This window comes from Streptopelia decaocto (genome assembly GCF_964273445.1).
Source record: "Streptopelia decaocto genome assembly, chromosome: 2".
NCBI lineage: Eukaryota > Metazoa > Chordata > Aves > Columbiformes > Columbidae > Streptopelia > Streptopelia decaocto.
In genome coordinates this window covers 160,837,604-160,853,617 of record NC_138655.1, presented here as the reverse complement: position 1 = coordinate 160,853,617, position 16,014 = coordinate 160,837,604, and the positions used below count along the sequence as shown (strand labels likewise).

The 16,014-nt window shown below is 40.5% G+C and overlaps 1 protein-coding gene across 30 annotated transcripts in view; it reads left to right on the top strand.

The window, feature by feature from the left end:
• Positions 1-16,014, top strand: part of OBSCN (obscurin, cytoskeletal calmodulin and titin-interacting RhoGEF) — a 199,761-nt gene that overhangs the window by 145,575 nt on the left and 38,172 nt on the right. For 29 of the 30 annotated variants that reach the window (XR_014183387.1, XM_082046088.1, XM_082046067.1 and 26 more), the window contains 6 exons: positions 1,009-1,186; positions 2,263-2,376; positions 3,377-3,544; positions 3,788-3,890; positions 4,922-5,051; positions 5,949-6,054. Coding sequence is in view for 29 of the 30 variants with exons in the window: in XM_082046088.1 (XP_081902214.1) it covers positions 1,009-1,186; positions 2,263-2,376; positions 3,377-3,544; positions 3,788-3,890; positions 4,922-5,051; positions 5,949-6,054 (799 nt within the window). In the remaining variant the exon portion in view is untranslated. Of the gene's footprint in view, positions 1-1,008; positions 1,187-2,262; positions 2,377-3,376; positions 3,545-3,787; positions 3,891-4,921; positions 5,052-5,948; positions 6,055-12,190; positions 12,234-16,014 lie in introns of all 30 variants that reach the window. The other variant, XM_082046089.1, reaches the window with a different exon arrangement.

Here is a 16,014-nt window from a genome sequence, read left to right as displayed (position 1 = left end):
TTGTTACCTCATTGAGTTACCTCCATAAGTTCCTGATATTGATGTGAATTTTGCTGTCTATAGTATTTGCTAGCATTTTGTAGATCTTTGGTTTTGGCAGTCTGCAATATTGGTGGCAAATTGAAGAAAATGCTGTTTTAACCATATACAACATTCCCAGTGGCTATCTCTGCTGGTTACATCCTTTCCTGACACCAGTTTCTGTTCAGAAATGAAAAATTCCTCAGATTTAACCAGATCATCCTCAGACACTCAGGGCTCAGGTTAAAACTCCAAGAAACTACAGGATTTTCCCAAGACTGTAGATGCTGAACTCCAGTAAAAATTAAACAACCAACCAAACGAAAACATTCATGGATTTCCTGACCAAGCCAAGTTAAGCCCTTCTAAAAGTCCTTATCTCTATTGTCATTTATATTCATACACAGATTTTATTTTTCAAGAGTTCCTGCTCTGTAATTTCTTTTCATATAGTCCCTAAATCTGCTGTTGCTGGGCCCAATAGTGCTGCACTGTAGGGTTCACATGTCCCACCCTTGGGATACCCTTTAATGCTGGATATTATTTCCCTGAAATTTGATAATTAATCCCAGGACAATATCTGTTTGTTAACCAGAAAGACAAGTACAGCGGGGAAAGGATTGTAAAGTGACCCTGACTGATGTTCAGCCAAAGCCACATTGCATCGCTCAGGCAATCTGGAAAACCTTTAAAAGCAGCATAAATTATCCCTTTTGCTGTTGGAGCATCTAATATATCTTTAATGGGAATGGCACAACTCATACCCACTGAAGACGGTACAAACTTGCAGCAGGAGCCTCGCTGGTTTTTAATACTTGTTTCCATTTCAAAACTTGATTAAAGATGCTTCTGATTCACCAAAGCTAGGCCCAGATCCGAACTGTCCTAAGCTCTGTGACTTAAGTTGTGGGAAAGAATTCTGGCTGAAATTCAGCCCTAAGAACACATGATGTGTTTTGACTTTCTTGTCCTCCTCCTGTCACGCAGCTGAACAACATAGATGTGAATGACCTTGTGGAAGGAGACGACCGGGCGTTTGAGATTTGGCACGAGCGGGAGGACTTGGTCCGCAAGTATCTCCTTCAGGCACGTACAGTGAACATCAAGAACTCCTGGGTGAAGGAGATCTGTGGCATACAGCAGCGGATCAGCGAGCCTGTCTGGAGTGAGTATGGCCCAAGATCACCTAAACCTCCTACTTTCCTCTTGGGTGGTTTCCCTGATTCAGGAAATGTTGTCCCAAAACAGAGTTCTTTACCCAGTGTGCATACAAATGAGCCAAATTTAGCACACAGAGATGAGATATTTATTACAGAGTTGCACAAGTCTGGATGCTGGAATAAAGCCAGCATGCCAGTAAGAGAAGTAAAAGGCATTATGTACAAAATCTTATCACTACATTCACACCCTAAAGAGCCAATTGTTTACACATTTGCATATTTCATTGCATAATCCTTTTAGTGTATATGAGCAATGTTCAGCTAAAGGACACTTTATCCAAGAGTCTCACGATATGTGTTAAAGCAAGATTCAGTTAATTGTGAGGGCTTCAAAATGTCAAAATCTGCAAGGTCACTAGTGTCTACAGTTCATGATCAGGTGTTTTGCAAGTCACTCTTATCTTTGTTATATGAGCAGACTGACCTAAAGCAGAAAGGATTTATATATCTTTAGGTTAGCAATTGCAGACAGGATTCATTCTTTTAAGTGATGACAGCAGAAGGTTAACAAAAGAATGAGAAAAACCATCTAGGGCCACCTGCCACATCTTAAATTGAACCAGGGTTAGAGGTTTTCCTTTAATCACATCATAGACAACTCAGCTGACCTGACGGAATGATTATAGCTGTGTTAGGTCCTTCACCTGATCTGGGGAAGGCACCAATATCAGGATGGGACAACGGTGTTTGACTGTCTCCATTTACAATCAAGGAAGGCAAGACTATATATTGCTGAAGTGATTGAGTTTAGATGACAGAGGTCCCACAGGACCTGGATGGGTTTTTAGGCAATAAAACAGCAGGTGAGTAACTTTCTAATTACTCTTCGATGTCCATAACCCAAGTGTGGAGAAGACAGGTTGATGAGCTGAGAAGATCTGTCTGTCCCTGTCCATTTCAACAGATGTGAGTTGCCTTTGATTTGCAAAAATCACATCTATTCTTATCTTACTTTGCATCAGCCATCCTCTGGACAGAGTCCCCCTCCTCCAGACTAACATGCTTAATTCTGATGTTTCAGTACCTCCAGACTTTGAGGAAGAATTGGCGGACTGTACAGCTGAGCTGGGAGAGACAGTCAAGCTGGCTTGCAAAGTTACGGGAGCTCCCAAGCCATCTGTCAGCTGGTACAAAGGTACGAGCAGCAAGTCCTGAAATGCATCCTCTGGGTTTGTTCTCTGTCTATATCGCTTATCAGTTGGTGGGTAAGAAGCTGATAACCTAGAGATGCCCAAGTCTAGTCTTCAAGTTGGCTACTGAGCAACCCAAGTGCAAGTAACAAGGATCTTCCTGTGAGCTAATCATAGATGGAATCATAGAATGGTTTGGGTTGGAAGGGACCTTCACAGCCCATCCCGCGCCACCCCTGCCATGAGCAGGGACATCTTCACCAGCTCAGGTTGCTCAGAGCCCCGTCCAGCCTGGCCTGGGATGTCTCCAGGGATGGTTCATCCACCACTTCTCTGGCCAACCTGGGCCAGGCTCTCACCACCCTCATTGTACAAAATTTCTTCCTCATGTCCAGCCTGAATCTCCTCTCTTTTAGTTTAAAACCATCACCCCTTGTCCTATTGCAACAAGGCCTGCTAAAAAGCCTGCCCCCTAACATATCCTGCTTTTTCAAGCTGACCTATTAGCCTATATGAATCCACATCTTGTGGCAGTTAAACAACTTATAGTAAATGAACAACTCTCTTGAACTAGCTTAGATGTTTCCATGTCACAGCATAGGGAGCTGTGCAGACATACTCTTCTCCCCTGTATTGCAGGGGAAACAGCTTTGCTATAAGTTCACACCTGGTAAAGATGTGTTCTGCAGGTTTATAGTCACTTTGGAGGTGCTGCTTTGTCTAGCAAACCAGAGCTATAACTACACAGCACATACTCTGGAAGAATTTCACTTTTAAGTTAAGGTTGGTGATGTATGAGGTACCTCAACCATGCTTTGTCCAGCAGATGTTTTGTAGAGAGCTGGAGGAAGATGAAGAGCTCATTCCTCAACTAACATCATCAGCTGCAGTAAAGCAAATACAACTCTCAGTCCTCTCAAGCCAAAAACGGATGAAATTCCTAAGGAGAAAACATCTTTAATACTAAGATTTTTTTCTTTTTTTATTTTTTTCTTTGTCTTTAAGATGGAAAGCCTGTGGAGGTGGATCCCCATCATATTATAATAGAAGATCCCGATGGTTCCTGCACATTGATCTTGGACAACCTGACAGGTGTTGACTCAGGACAGTACATGTGCTTTGCTTCCAGTCCTGCTGGAAACGCCAGTACCTTAGGAAAGATCCTCGTTCAAGGTAAAGTCCTGCACAGATGCATTATTTCAGGGGGGTCTGCTGTGTAACACCTGTATAACATCTACAGAATAATACTTAAAAAAGAATTACTTGATTTACAGGTGTAGTCAATTGTTCTTAGGTGGAAAAATTTGGTTTTTAGTGTCTTGTGTGTAGACATCAAGAGAATTATCTGGTCAGGGACACATCCTTTGTATCTGGTCACACTTTCAGCTACTAACAACATTAATCTTTGCTTTGCAGTGCCACCACAGTTTGTGAACAAGGTTAGAAATGCTTATTTTGTGGAGGGTGAAGATGCGCAGTTTACCTGTACTATCGAAGGAGCACCCAGGCCGCAAATCAGGTCAGTTCTTCAAGTCACACTGGAACAAATCCTGTTTTCCCATTTTGCATGATCAGAAGAGTCTCCTGCCCTTTCTTTCCAGGTTATGATGCTTTCTTTTCTGTGTTTGCCACCTTAACCCCATCCCAATGTGGGTTTTTCCCAATTCCAGCATTCCTGAGATTCTCAGCAATTTATTCTACCTAGCATCTGTAAAAAAAATACCTACAGATAATCCCTGACATACGATTGTATCAGATCTAATGGCCTGACAATATTTTATCATTCATTTATCTTCCCTGCCCTACACTTGAATTTGTTTTATCAGCAACTAACCTGGGGTATTCAGACAAAAAGCTCAGCATATCTTCTCATGAACACAAGCCCTATGGGGAGAGGCTGAGGGAGCTGGACTTGTTTAGTCTGGAGAAGAGGAGGCTTAGAGGTGAGCTCAGCACTCTCTAGAACTACCTGAAGGGCAGTTCTAGCCAGGTGGGATTGGGCTCTTCTCCCAGGCAGTCAGCAATAGGACAAGGGGCCATGGGCTTCAACTCTGCCAGGGGAAATTTAGGCTGGAGATTAGGAAGCAATTCTTTGCAGAGAGAGTGGTCAGGCATTGGAATGGCTGCCCAGGGAGGTGCTGGACTCACCGTCCTGGAGGTTTTTAAACTGAGATTGGACATGGCACTTAGTGCCATGATCTAGTCAATGGACTGGAGTTGGACCAAGGGTTGGACTTGATGATCTCTGAGGTCTTTTCCAACCCAGCTGATTCTGCGGTTCTGTGATTCAAATCTGTGATTCATGATTTGAAGCCCATTTCCCCACATTGACTGACGAGATTTCTTGAGAATAATCTCATAAACCTATGCAGTTTAGTATCCACGTGTGATCTACCCACCTGTAGACCTGTCTTCCAGGATCCAAACGTTTATCTAATGATTAACTCTTGAGCTGTTTGCCCACTGGTCTGACAAATGGATCAGTGAGCTGGGGGCTTCTTGACAGCTAGTGTTTTTTCCTGACTTATACTCCGTATTTTCCACATGCAGATGGTACAAAGATGGTGTGCTGTTGAAGGACACAAATAAATACCAGGCTTTCAGCGAACCACGAAGTGGCATGGTAGTCCTGGTGGTCAAGAACCCTTCCAATGAAGATATGGGACACTATGAATGTGAGGTAAGTTCAGAGAGATTTAAAGCTCTGCTGTCCAACATAGGAGAATTCATTTATTCATTTTTCTGGGAGAGATCCATTGCACGAGAATAGAGGCTGAATAATTTCTGCTCTTCGCTATATGAAAAAAAAGTTTACACAAATTCAGGTTCTCCTGAACTATATCTGGATTGTGAAAATCCAACAGCTTTACAATATTCTGATGAGGGAGCTGGGTCTCTTAAATAATAACTGAGTGAGCTCGTTCTGGAGCTTAAAATCAGATCCAGATCTCTAGAGGTACCTCTTACAAAGTTTAGGACCATTCTAACATGATGTTTTGTTTCTGGACTGTCTTAAAATTAGGACAGATTCCGTGCCACTACAAAGAAAGCATCCAAAGCCAAAAGAAAGAAATAAAGTCTAAATAGAATTATAAACCACTGAAATTCCTGTTTATTTAGCAAGCATACGTGGAAGTATCTAATAGATAAAAATAAATGTGCTGTAAAATATTTTCTAAAAATTAGTCATAGTCTTTGCATCCATTGTTACAAACAGTAATAAGCTCTCAGGGCTCAGAAAGTAAAACAGTTGACCTTGGTTTAGGAAATTATCATGGGTTAGATGACTCATGATGAACAGCTCAGCTCACAGCAAGTTCACAGTTATTCCACAGAAATTATTAGGAAGTTGGGCATAATTTAAAGACTTCTACTAGAACTTCAGCAAAATCAGATTACCTTGCATTTGTTATTAGCTAAGATCACAAAGTCCAGTATTCCCTTGGTCACATCTTCATCCATTTCTGTTGCCATGTAGTTGTAATGAATTTGTAATGTAGGATAGGGAGGTTTTATTACGAAAGAAAAACAACAACAACATCCTGCATTTCATTCAGTACTGCATGGTTCTCTTTAGCTGGTGAACAGATTAGGGTCTGCAAAAAGTGGAGCAGAACTTTACCACCACAGTGCTGCAGCCTTGACCCAGGACAGGAGAGGAGACCAAGCCATCACCATAGAAGGTACGATCCTTGACCAGCTCTGTAAGTATGTAAACGAATTACTCTAAAACCACCTCATTGAGGATCGAAAATATTTGCCATCTTATCCATGTTGATTGTTGGTGTACACGTATCTGTATGTCTATCGAGATGTGCATGGGTATACTGCAGCTCAGCTCTATACCCATCACCATCTGTTGATTTCCAAACCTGGCAAATCAGCTGTGTCATATAATGCTCGTAAATGCATTATATGAAAAAGGAGGAGCAAATGAAGGGTATGTCACACCACCACTAGCAAGCAAGAAAGGTGTTTCCGTTCCTGTTTGAATATTTGAAAATGCGTGTCAGCCTGGCAGAACGTGAGTTGCATAATGTTGAGAAAAAAACAAGGACCAGTAAATAAAGCTGCAGGGATATTGTGATTGTTTCTGAAATACCACTGAACCATCTGGAATGACTGAGAAAGCAGAACTGGCAGCGGTATAGCCTGAGCAATATTAGTTCATCCATTGTCTAGGACTGTTCAGGTCTTGCACACCACATAGTCATAGAGTCTATAGAGTCTACTCCATTTTTCTTTTGATATGTTTCACTTGAATTGGTAGGATGATAGGAACCAATTTAACACCCATCCAGCAACACATCTCTTTCTTAACACCTGTAGGATGTGGCTTTCTAAAATCAGCTTCTCATCAACACGTTTTCCACAAGCCGTGAGTTAGACATGCGGGCTACAAACCCATCCCAACCGTGTTTAAATCAGTGAGTACATCTGCGTAAGGAACGTTTCCCAGCACAGGAAATTGGTTCTTTGTACATCTTAGAAAGGTCCTTGGCTGGTTGAGCATGGGCCAGCCAGTCCCATCTCTCTCAAACAGTTCCCAGAAGCGTTTCGGGAGAGAATAGAGCCAAGGAAACATCTATAACTGAAAATAGAGAGATTAGCATTCTGGAGGGTAAGAGAAAGGACGAGGAGAGGCACAGGCCACTCCATGCCAGAGAACCTTGGGGTCAGAGAGCTGTCCCAGATGTGGTTAGTGGAGACATGGCCAACGAAATCCAGAGGTTTGCCAACAGCTGTAGGATCTTCTTTCTTCTTTTTCAGTGTTTTCACACTGTTTCGTGATAATAACAGGGGTTCAAGTGTGTTTTTGACAGTTTATTATCAACTTTCACTAAGAGCCATCAAATTTGAAGACTTTCTGCCTCAAGAAGCTGTTGTGCAGCAAATGACTGGAGTCTGGAAAAGTAATCAGGGAAAATGGTACTCCAATCATTTTATTTTTCATAATTTTCCATAGGCTCTGTCTGAGACAAGGTCCTTGTCTGGATGGACCTTTGGGCCAGCCCACTGTAAACACTAACATTGTATTATTACATTAAGAGGATTCATACAAAACAGGCTATTAAGATTAGTATCCTGATCCATGTACTCTCTTGTCTTAGTTTTATTCTTGCTTTCCATTTAGTCCTTTCCTAAAGTACCATCAAATCATTCAAATGCCTTACAGGGAGGATGATGATAGTACAGCAACACTATAATCGTTTCAGCAGGATAAACCTTGAAGTTCTTGAATTCTTTGTCCTTGCTATGCCTTAAAAAACAAAAATAAATTGTATGCAGGATGTAGAGGAACGTAAATAAATCACTGTTAGGGTGGCATTTCTTGATGAAGCTCCTTTGTCCCAAGGCGGAAGATGTTACAAAAATAAACAAGGGTTCTGAAACAGAGTTAGGAGCATTGTTCAGCTCTTGAGGTTGCAAATGTATATGTTCAGCCTCAAATTACTCATGTACTGTTATTTCCACAGTCATAAATAAAAAAAATTTAATGACCTTGATTGAAGAAATATAATTGCAGTTTGCCTGGAAGCTTCAGAAATGTTACAAAATAGTTTTTGGTCCACAATGTGCTATTGCTTGAACTTGATATTAGGGAAGGAACTAGATCCCTGAGTCACCTCCAGGGAGACACAGAGAGAGGAATTCTTCAGGCCAATGGAGCAAAGAGCAGGCTCATCCATGGAGCAAGAGGATTGTTCTGAGCATCATTTGGCATAATGCATTGGCCGAGGAGGGAATTCATTGCTTTCTTGAGAATCAATAACCAGCCTTGATCTACATATGGAAAAATCAGGTTCAACTGGCAACGAACTAGTGGATGGATGGATCTCATGAAGGCTTTCTCTTTCCATCCTTACAATCCTTTCTATTTGTGAAAATAGGATTCTTTGTAACTTCACCAAGAGGACAACATTACTGCTGTGTCGTGCTATTACAACAGAAAACAGATACTGTGTTGTTTCCGAGCTTACCCACATGGTGGGTCTAAGTTTTACCTGATTTATCGTTGGTTCTGCGAAACGACTATTGTCAAAGTCTCCTGAGGCACCCAAGGGTCTTTAGTTGCAATTATTTTAGTTGTTCATCCTCCTGCCTTTCTGTACTGTTTATAATACTGAACAAAACCTACCATCACAATTTGGGATACCATTAGTACAGTGGTTTACGAGCCCTGACCTGCAGTCAGTGATGATCCGGAGTCCAACAAAACCAAAGTTCTTGTGATCAGGTTTAAATTGACACTACGAGGATCTGCTGATCCATTGGAAGGATCAAATCCAAAAAGGATGGAAACCACTGGCCTAAGGGGTTCCCTTGTGAGCAGCCACAGCTTGGGCTGCAAGCCTGAAACACTGAGTTCTGCCTGCAGCTGCACCTGGATGCTGCACTGAAGTCAATGGAGAGTTGCTTTAAAAATCCTCTTTTTCTGTGGATATTAGAAGAATTTTAGACAAAAAAAAAAAAAAAAAATGTAACCGAAACAAGGTCCTTCTCTTTGACTTCAAGTTGACTGTCTGCTTTGCACCTTGCTGCTTAACCTACGCACCGCACATCTGGGCTGATGTGCTCCGAAATCCCTTTTTAACACGTTACTGTTGCGATTCACTCATCCCAGGCTACCTAACTTGTTCATTTTTTAAGAGAAACAAAGTCCCACATTTTTGAAAGGATCAAACAGAAAGGTCCGGGATATTGAATGAGACAGTCAATAATAGGGGAAGGAATCAGCTACCCTAGGGGAGAAAAGCAAAAACCACCCAGCACTGGTCCAGCCAGGCAACAGGAACCTCTTTCTAGTTGTGTCTTAGATCTCAGGCAGAGCTTTGGGCAAGTTATTTAGTTGCCTTGGTTGGTAATACCCACCTTGCAGGGAAAAGCTAAATATTCTGAAGCTCTCCAATGAAAGATTGCTTCAAAGCACAGAGAAGCTTAGATCTCGTACTGCTACCCTTCTTCAGTAAAATACTGAAGAAACAGAGCACAGGAGTTTGCTCCCCAACCTTTTTGAAGTTCCCTGGTCAGGGTGACAATTGGAATTAACCATCCTGTTATTTTTATTCCGTGTCACCATCGGTTAGTCTCAGTTTTGGGCTGGCCACGTGTTTTTCAGTGCAAATTCAAGAGAGCACAATCACACAATCATCTGCCTTTGCAACCATCTCAGTCACTCCAGGAGTGGAGTGTAAACCATTTGCATTTCATTGACACAATTTAGGATTTTTTTTTTATGTCCAAGAATTGCTCATATTAAGATTAGCTTCAAAAATTCATGTCAGATTTTTGCATCCCCTCTTGCAGACAAATTTTCTAAGAGGGGAGAAGCAGAGCAATGCTTTTGTGGTTTATGCCACCGTCTTGTAATGCACACAAATAATAGGTTTATGCTTCTGTGAGTGGAAAAATAGATTTACCTTTGTAATAAAGGCCATAAACCACCTTACATCCTTTCAGAGCAATGAAAATTGACTTATCTTGAATGTTTCATCACTTGTAAGTCAATGGTTTAATGTATTAACCAAGGAGAAGTTGAGTCCTATAGAAGCACTGGCTGATCCTAATGCTTTCAGCTTTTAACCTGCTTATCAGGGCCTCCTGCTTTGCAAAGCTGTTTTCCTAAAATGCTATTGAACAAGTTGAAATGATAAATCCGGTGCTAAAACAAACGCAGAATATTTTCCTCTCGGGGAAAGAAAAAAAGAAAGAAACCCAGATTCTCTCATCCTACTTTCATGTGGTTCTGTCCTTCGTATAGGATTGCTTAAATCCTCCTTCACACCTTGGTTAGCACATATAAAATTCATCTGTCGTGCACTGAACTGCAAGTCATCAGGGCCCATTTACAGCTTTCTCATCCCAGGCCTGCTGAACTTTTGAATAGCACATCCCTTTGACATCTGCTGCATATAGAAATATTGCAGTCAATGTCATTTGGGAGGACTGCAAGAACAGAAATTAAAAGAACAGACATTACAAGAGACTTTCTCTTACAAACTTTGGGGGGTTTCATTAAATACATATTTAATTATCATCTAAATACATGTAAAATAGTTGTATAAAACACCTATGTTTAGGTGTATAATCTAACTAATTTGTATTTCCATCAGAACTGATACTCTTGCTGCTTATGGATTCATATATTATTTAATGACATTTTCTAAAATTTCTGTAGTGTAAACATTATGTAGTATTGATTTAAGCATTTAAAAATTCAGTGGAAATTTCTAAACTGGGTGCAGTAAATTGTTTGAGCACTTGGTTCATCTTCCATCATCACACACTCATCATTCCACTGTTTAAAAGAGGTTTTAAAATATTCCAAAAATATTAACTCAGGATAGATAAATGGTTATATTGCAATTGTGTTCCAAGATAAACATTTGAAAATAATTTTGTCCTTTACTTTCCCAGTAAGAAATAAACTCTAATTTCTGAACAAATTTTGTTTAAACCCACCTAATTCTGCAGTAAGTCCTTTGACTCTATTGGAAATTATGCCAGATTTTTACATGCATAAATGAGACAAAGCTCTGCAAAGAAGACATAGATCTCTAGGTCAGATATTAACACAAACTTCTCCTTAATTATGATGAGATTTGCCCTTTTATTCTAGTGCCATAAGAGAGCCCTTGGAAGTTAAGCGGAAGGAAAATTACATTAAACTATTCCATGTAATATTGTGATTTCTAATTTGCAGTCAGTGCAGTTTGGGGACACTATTGAAAACATCAGCACTAATAATAAGTTGTTTAATAAATCATACAGACACTACAAGTTCCCCGGGCAAGAACTGGTTGTGAATTTATAGATCTATTTTTAAGTTGCAGTTCACTTTCAATTGTACCATCTGAAAATTACCAGAGCTTATTTATTATAGGCTGGCTGGGAGATTGCAAACCAATTGCTGGAAAAATTACTTTGAGATTAAAACTAAGGGTTTTTTAGAAACTTTACTAGTTTATTAAATAAAAATTGGGGCTTGCTCTTGTTTTTTCTAGATCTCAGATGGGTCCAGAGTGTGTTCAGAATAGTCTTAGTTTTATTCCAGCAGTTAGGATTGGAACCTGTATCTTTCTTATTTAAAAAAAAAAAAGTCAGTTTTAAGAAATATTTGTAAAATCATTACTTTTATTTTTATCTTAATATGTATCAACATCTTCTAGTTTGTTATGGGACAAGCATCAGGAAAGATTGCAAATTATAGCAAAAAAGAGATGGAGTAGATAGGTGTATTACAGGGCTTTCCTGGGGTTTTTTTTTGGTGCTGATTTTTCTGTACTGATGATAATGATTTTAGTTTCCATTGTTATCATCTTGGATCTTTAATCTAGGCCACAAAAGCTTGGAAACTGGTCAGTGTTTGGGGAAAGTCTTTTTCTAGTAAGTGAAATCACAGTTTAAAGAATTTCAGCTCTCCGGGTTATTCCAGATCAAGGCATTTTCAGGTTTCTCGCACCATCACTACCTTATTACATTAAAAAGCAAGAAAACAAAAAGAAGGAACCTTGTTTTCTATCTTTGACCTGCCAAACAAAAATGTTAGGATCTCACAGTAGAAAAAAAAACAGTTTCTGCATTATTGTTCTCCACAAAATCTAAATAATTCCCTGCTCAGAGAGCACTTTGAATGCTCATTCTTGGTCAGAAACATTAAAGATGATGCTGGAAATAACCACAGAAAGCATGGATGGGATGGTACAGTTGGTTGTTTTTTCACTTCAGTTTATTTTGATTAACTGAGCAAAGTTAATTTAATCATTTCAGCTTTTGCCTTTCTTTAACCCCATGCTGTTCATACTGTTTTCTTTGTAGTCACTGAACAAGAGACTAAAGTGCCCAAGAAAACCATCATCATGTAAGTGCTGATATATTTTTTTTGGTAACATTTGTGTTTTGCCTTGCTGCCTATGCATGATCCAATAACAAGCTTGCGTCTATTGGCCATGCAAGAGTGTTCATTCCCATCCCACCAGATCTCATGTATTCTGTGCTATGCAAAATGACCACCTGAAAAAATAGATAATCTTACTGTCCCTTTTGAAAAATAGCAGCATTGATATTAGACACAGTCTGGGTCAGGTTTTTATGATATTACATGCAAAAAAATTGCACTGAATACTGTCGGAGGGATCAAGGAGGTAGAGTCTGACTCTCAATGTTGAAAATAAATCAGCTCTGAGAACCGGCTACTTGGAAAAATGTACAAATACAACAAATATCTCACAGCTTACAGTGATGCCTTCTGGCTTTCTACTTTAAATTTTTCAGGAAACCCTTTTATGATGAAGCAGAAGGAAGACACATATTTTTAGCTCCTTCTTTCTCTGCATTTCTAATATGAAATTTTGTCCTGATAATGACTTGGGCTTTTTGGATACTTTGAACCTGGTTTATGTTGGGTGTCTACAACATATAAAGGTTAATTGCAGCAAAAAATCAGTACTTTCTGAGTCATACGTAGACCAGAAGCTCATAAGCCATTAACACCTTGAAGTATCTTCTTACTTTAAGTATCATGAACACATAATAAGTTGTTTCAAGAGCTGGAAATGAGACATGGTCCATCTGTGGTAGGCCTTCAGAGCACCTCCAAGCTATTCAAATCATGCCCTAATGGCAGTAGGTGACTACACAATGGATGTTTGGGGGAAATGCAATCCCTCAAGAGTTTTAATATTACTAAAATCCATCCTTGACTTGAACATGATTATTAAGTTGACATTTTTTTACTTTTGTTAGATGGTGAGGAGCATGGGTGACATGACAGCGAAACCACGGTCAAGCATAGCTTACCTTTTATCTCTCTTATTGTTTTGTATGATAACCATTAGTTATGATCCAGGAAGGGGTTCTGGGTTCTGCCTTCGCCCCTCTCTCTTCAGCACAGCAGCTCAGTTAACATCTCCAGTCATTAGACTCTTTTAGACCCGCAAAAAACAGAAAATGAAGGTGTTCCTGCCTATACTGTCTCAAGGACCAGTGTTCAGATACCAGTGGGGTAGCTAAACAGAGAAACGTATTTCGATATCATGTTCAGAAACATCCTGAGAAAGTCATGAGCAGGGAGCAATCACTCGGGCCATATCTAAAACTTAGTAAATCTCATCTAACTACATCTCTGTGCCTCTAAATCACTGGGAGAGATGTTTTTATCTTACATTTCTTTGCAGTCAGTTTATAGTCCTCCTTTTCCCTTCATGATCGCAGATCACAAGCAGCATCACTAATACCGGTTGGTTAAATACCATTAAAATAATACAGAAGACCATCAGTTAAGCTGATTTCCAAATTTCTGACATTTACATTCCATAGACTGTCGCTTTGGAGAGCTCAAGAAATGATTCCTAAATTAAGGGCTGCTGCCCCAAAGGTGGTTGGTACATTTATGAGAAAGATCTCGGAACATCAGAAATTCCCTTCCTTTTGCTAGTGGATGGGGTCGTGAGCCCATTAGAGAAGATCTCAGCTGGAAGTGGGATAGTGGTGAGGTAAAGTTTGCGAATAACCCTCCAGGGTCACGTTCCAGCTCTCCTTAATGTACAGCGAGCTGAGGAACAGAAGCAGCTTTGAAACTACCGGCAGGAAATAACAAATAAGTTAGACATAGGATTCAACAGTATGTATATATGCAAACCCAAGAGCAATAAGACCATTTTAACCTTGCAATGTAGAGCAAAGTCCAGTGCAAACACACAGATTCACACCTATCTTTATCTAATTATTAGTTTTCTGTAATTCAGAAAGGCGCTACGGTAATTATGAAGACTCTGCATAGACCTTAAAGCTCTATAGCAGTGTCAGAGAGCAGACAAGCCCAACATGGGATGGAGGATTAACAAAATGCTGAGAACTTTGGGGAAAGACTAAAGCAGTGGAAATGAGCAATAAAAGAGAGGGTGCTCTGGAGGAAAAGAAGTCTCACTGTAGCTGATTCAGTCCTGGACTTCACCTCATCCTCAAAGGGAGAGATTGATGCTGGAAATAAATCGGATCTCCATAGATATGAGGAAGAAATTTTTTGCAATGAGGGTGGTGAGAGCCTGTCCCAGGTTGGCCAGAGAGGTGGTGGATGAACCATCCCTGGAGACATCCCAGGCCAGGCTGGACGGGGCTCTGAGCAACCTGAGCTGGTGAAGATGTCCCTGCTCATGGCAGGGGTGGCACTGGATGAGCTTTGGAGGTCCCTTCCAACCCAATCTATTCTGTGATTCTATGATAGGACTGATAGATGAGAAAAGCTAAAAGATATTTAAAACGATCAGTCTTCCATGATGGTTACACAAATGCAATAGGAGAAACAGGCTCCCATTTTGGATGAACTCCTTCCACTCTTCTCTGTATCTCAGTGCAAGAGTCAGAGTAGAGATGGCTGGAGAGCAGAGCTGGTGACTTCCAACCCCAGGTGTCTGTGACTAGAGGCTGGTGAGGAGAAAGAGACAAATAAAAAAGCTATTATCTGGATTTATAATCATTCCTTCCCACTTCAGGACACTGTCTTCACCCTTCAGTTAGTTCTTTTTTAACCCATTACTTGGAGGTAGGGACAGAATACCAACACAGAAATAAAACCAGTTTTACCTGTTAGTTCCACTGAACCAGCTGCCTCCACTGTAGAGCATCAGTTTCCTTGTGCTTGCAAAGCAAACACTGTCTTTACCTTCAAGTTTTTCCATATAACAAATGCCACCGAAAAATCTGCAGGAAAAACTGCATGTTAAATGTATAGCTGAAGAGCATTGAAGTCTGGGTGTAGGTGTTCCTGTCCCCGCATTTTAGAACCGTTTGATCCAGCTTCATCTGTAGCTCATTTAAAGTGACGTTTGTCCTGGCATGGGAGCAGAAGATTGTTTTGATACAACCTGTCTATTCATACAGGGATGCTGAGAAGTCCCAGCTGCTCTGAATGTCAAAAAATCTAAAGTAAGGCCAGCAGAAATATGCTGAGAAATTGTGCATCCCAGACTGGTTTGGTGCTCCGGTGTCAATTGGTGGTAGGATCAGGCTGTGTCTGCAATAATGATATTATGAAGAGCAAAAATAAGTACACTGTGGCATAGCTGATTTGTGCAGAAAATGTTCTAACTTATTTTTCCTGGTCTCCAAATGCTTAGTGCCCTTTTAGTGTAACTGTTCAGCATGTGAAAATGCAGATCTCTTGTCTCAAAAAGTCTTTCATAAATAAAATAGAGATATGTTACATTTATTTTAAAAAAGGAAGCTGCTGACCCTACTGTAATAAATGGCATTTTGCCTTTGAGTTTGATAAAGCCAGGATTTAGCCCAGGATACTCAGGAAAAGGTTAAACTCCTTGAGTGTTTAAAATCTTTGGGTCAAACTGGTATATGGGTCCAAAGCAGCACAGTAGGTGGTCAGCACAAGCACATGAAATATAGCAGAATCCAGATGAACATTTCACAGAATCACAGACTGGCTGGGGTGGGAAGGGACCTCCAGAGATCATCCAGTCCAACCCAGCTGCTAAAGCAGGGTCACCAGAGCAGATCACACAGGAAGGTGTCCAGGTGGGTTTGAATGTCTCCAGAGAAGGAGACTCCACAACCTCTCTGGGCAGCCTGGTCCAGGCTCTGGCACCTCAAAGGAAAGAAGTTTCTCCTCATATTCAGATGGAACCTCC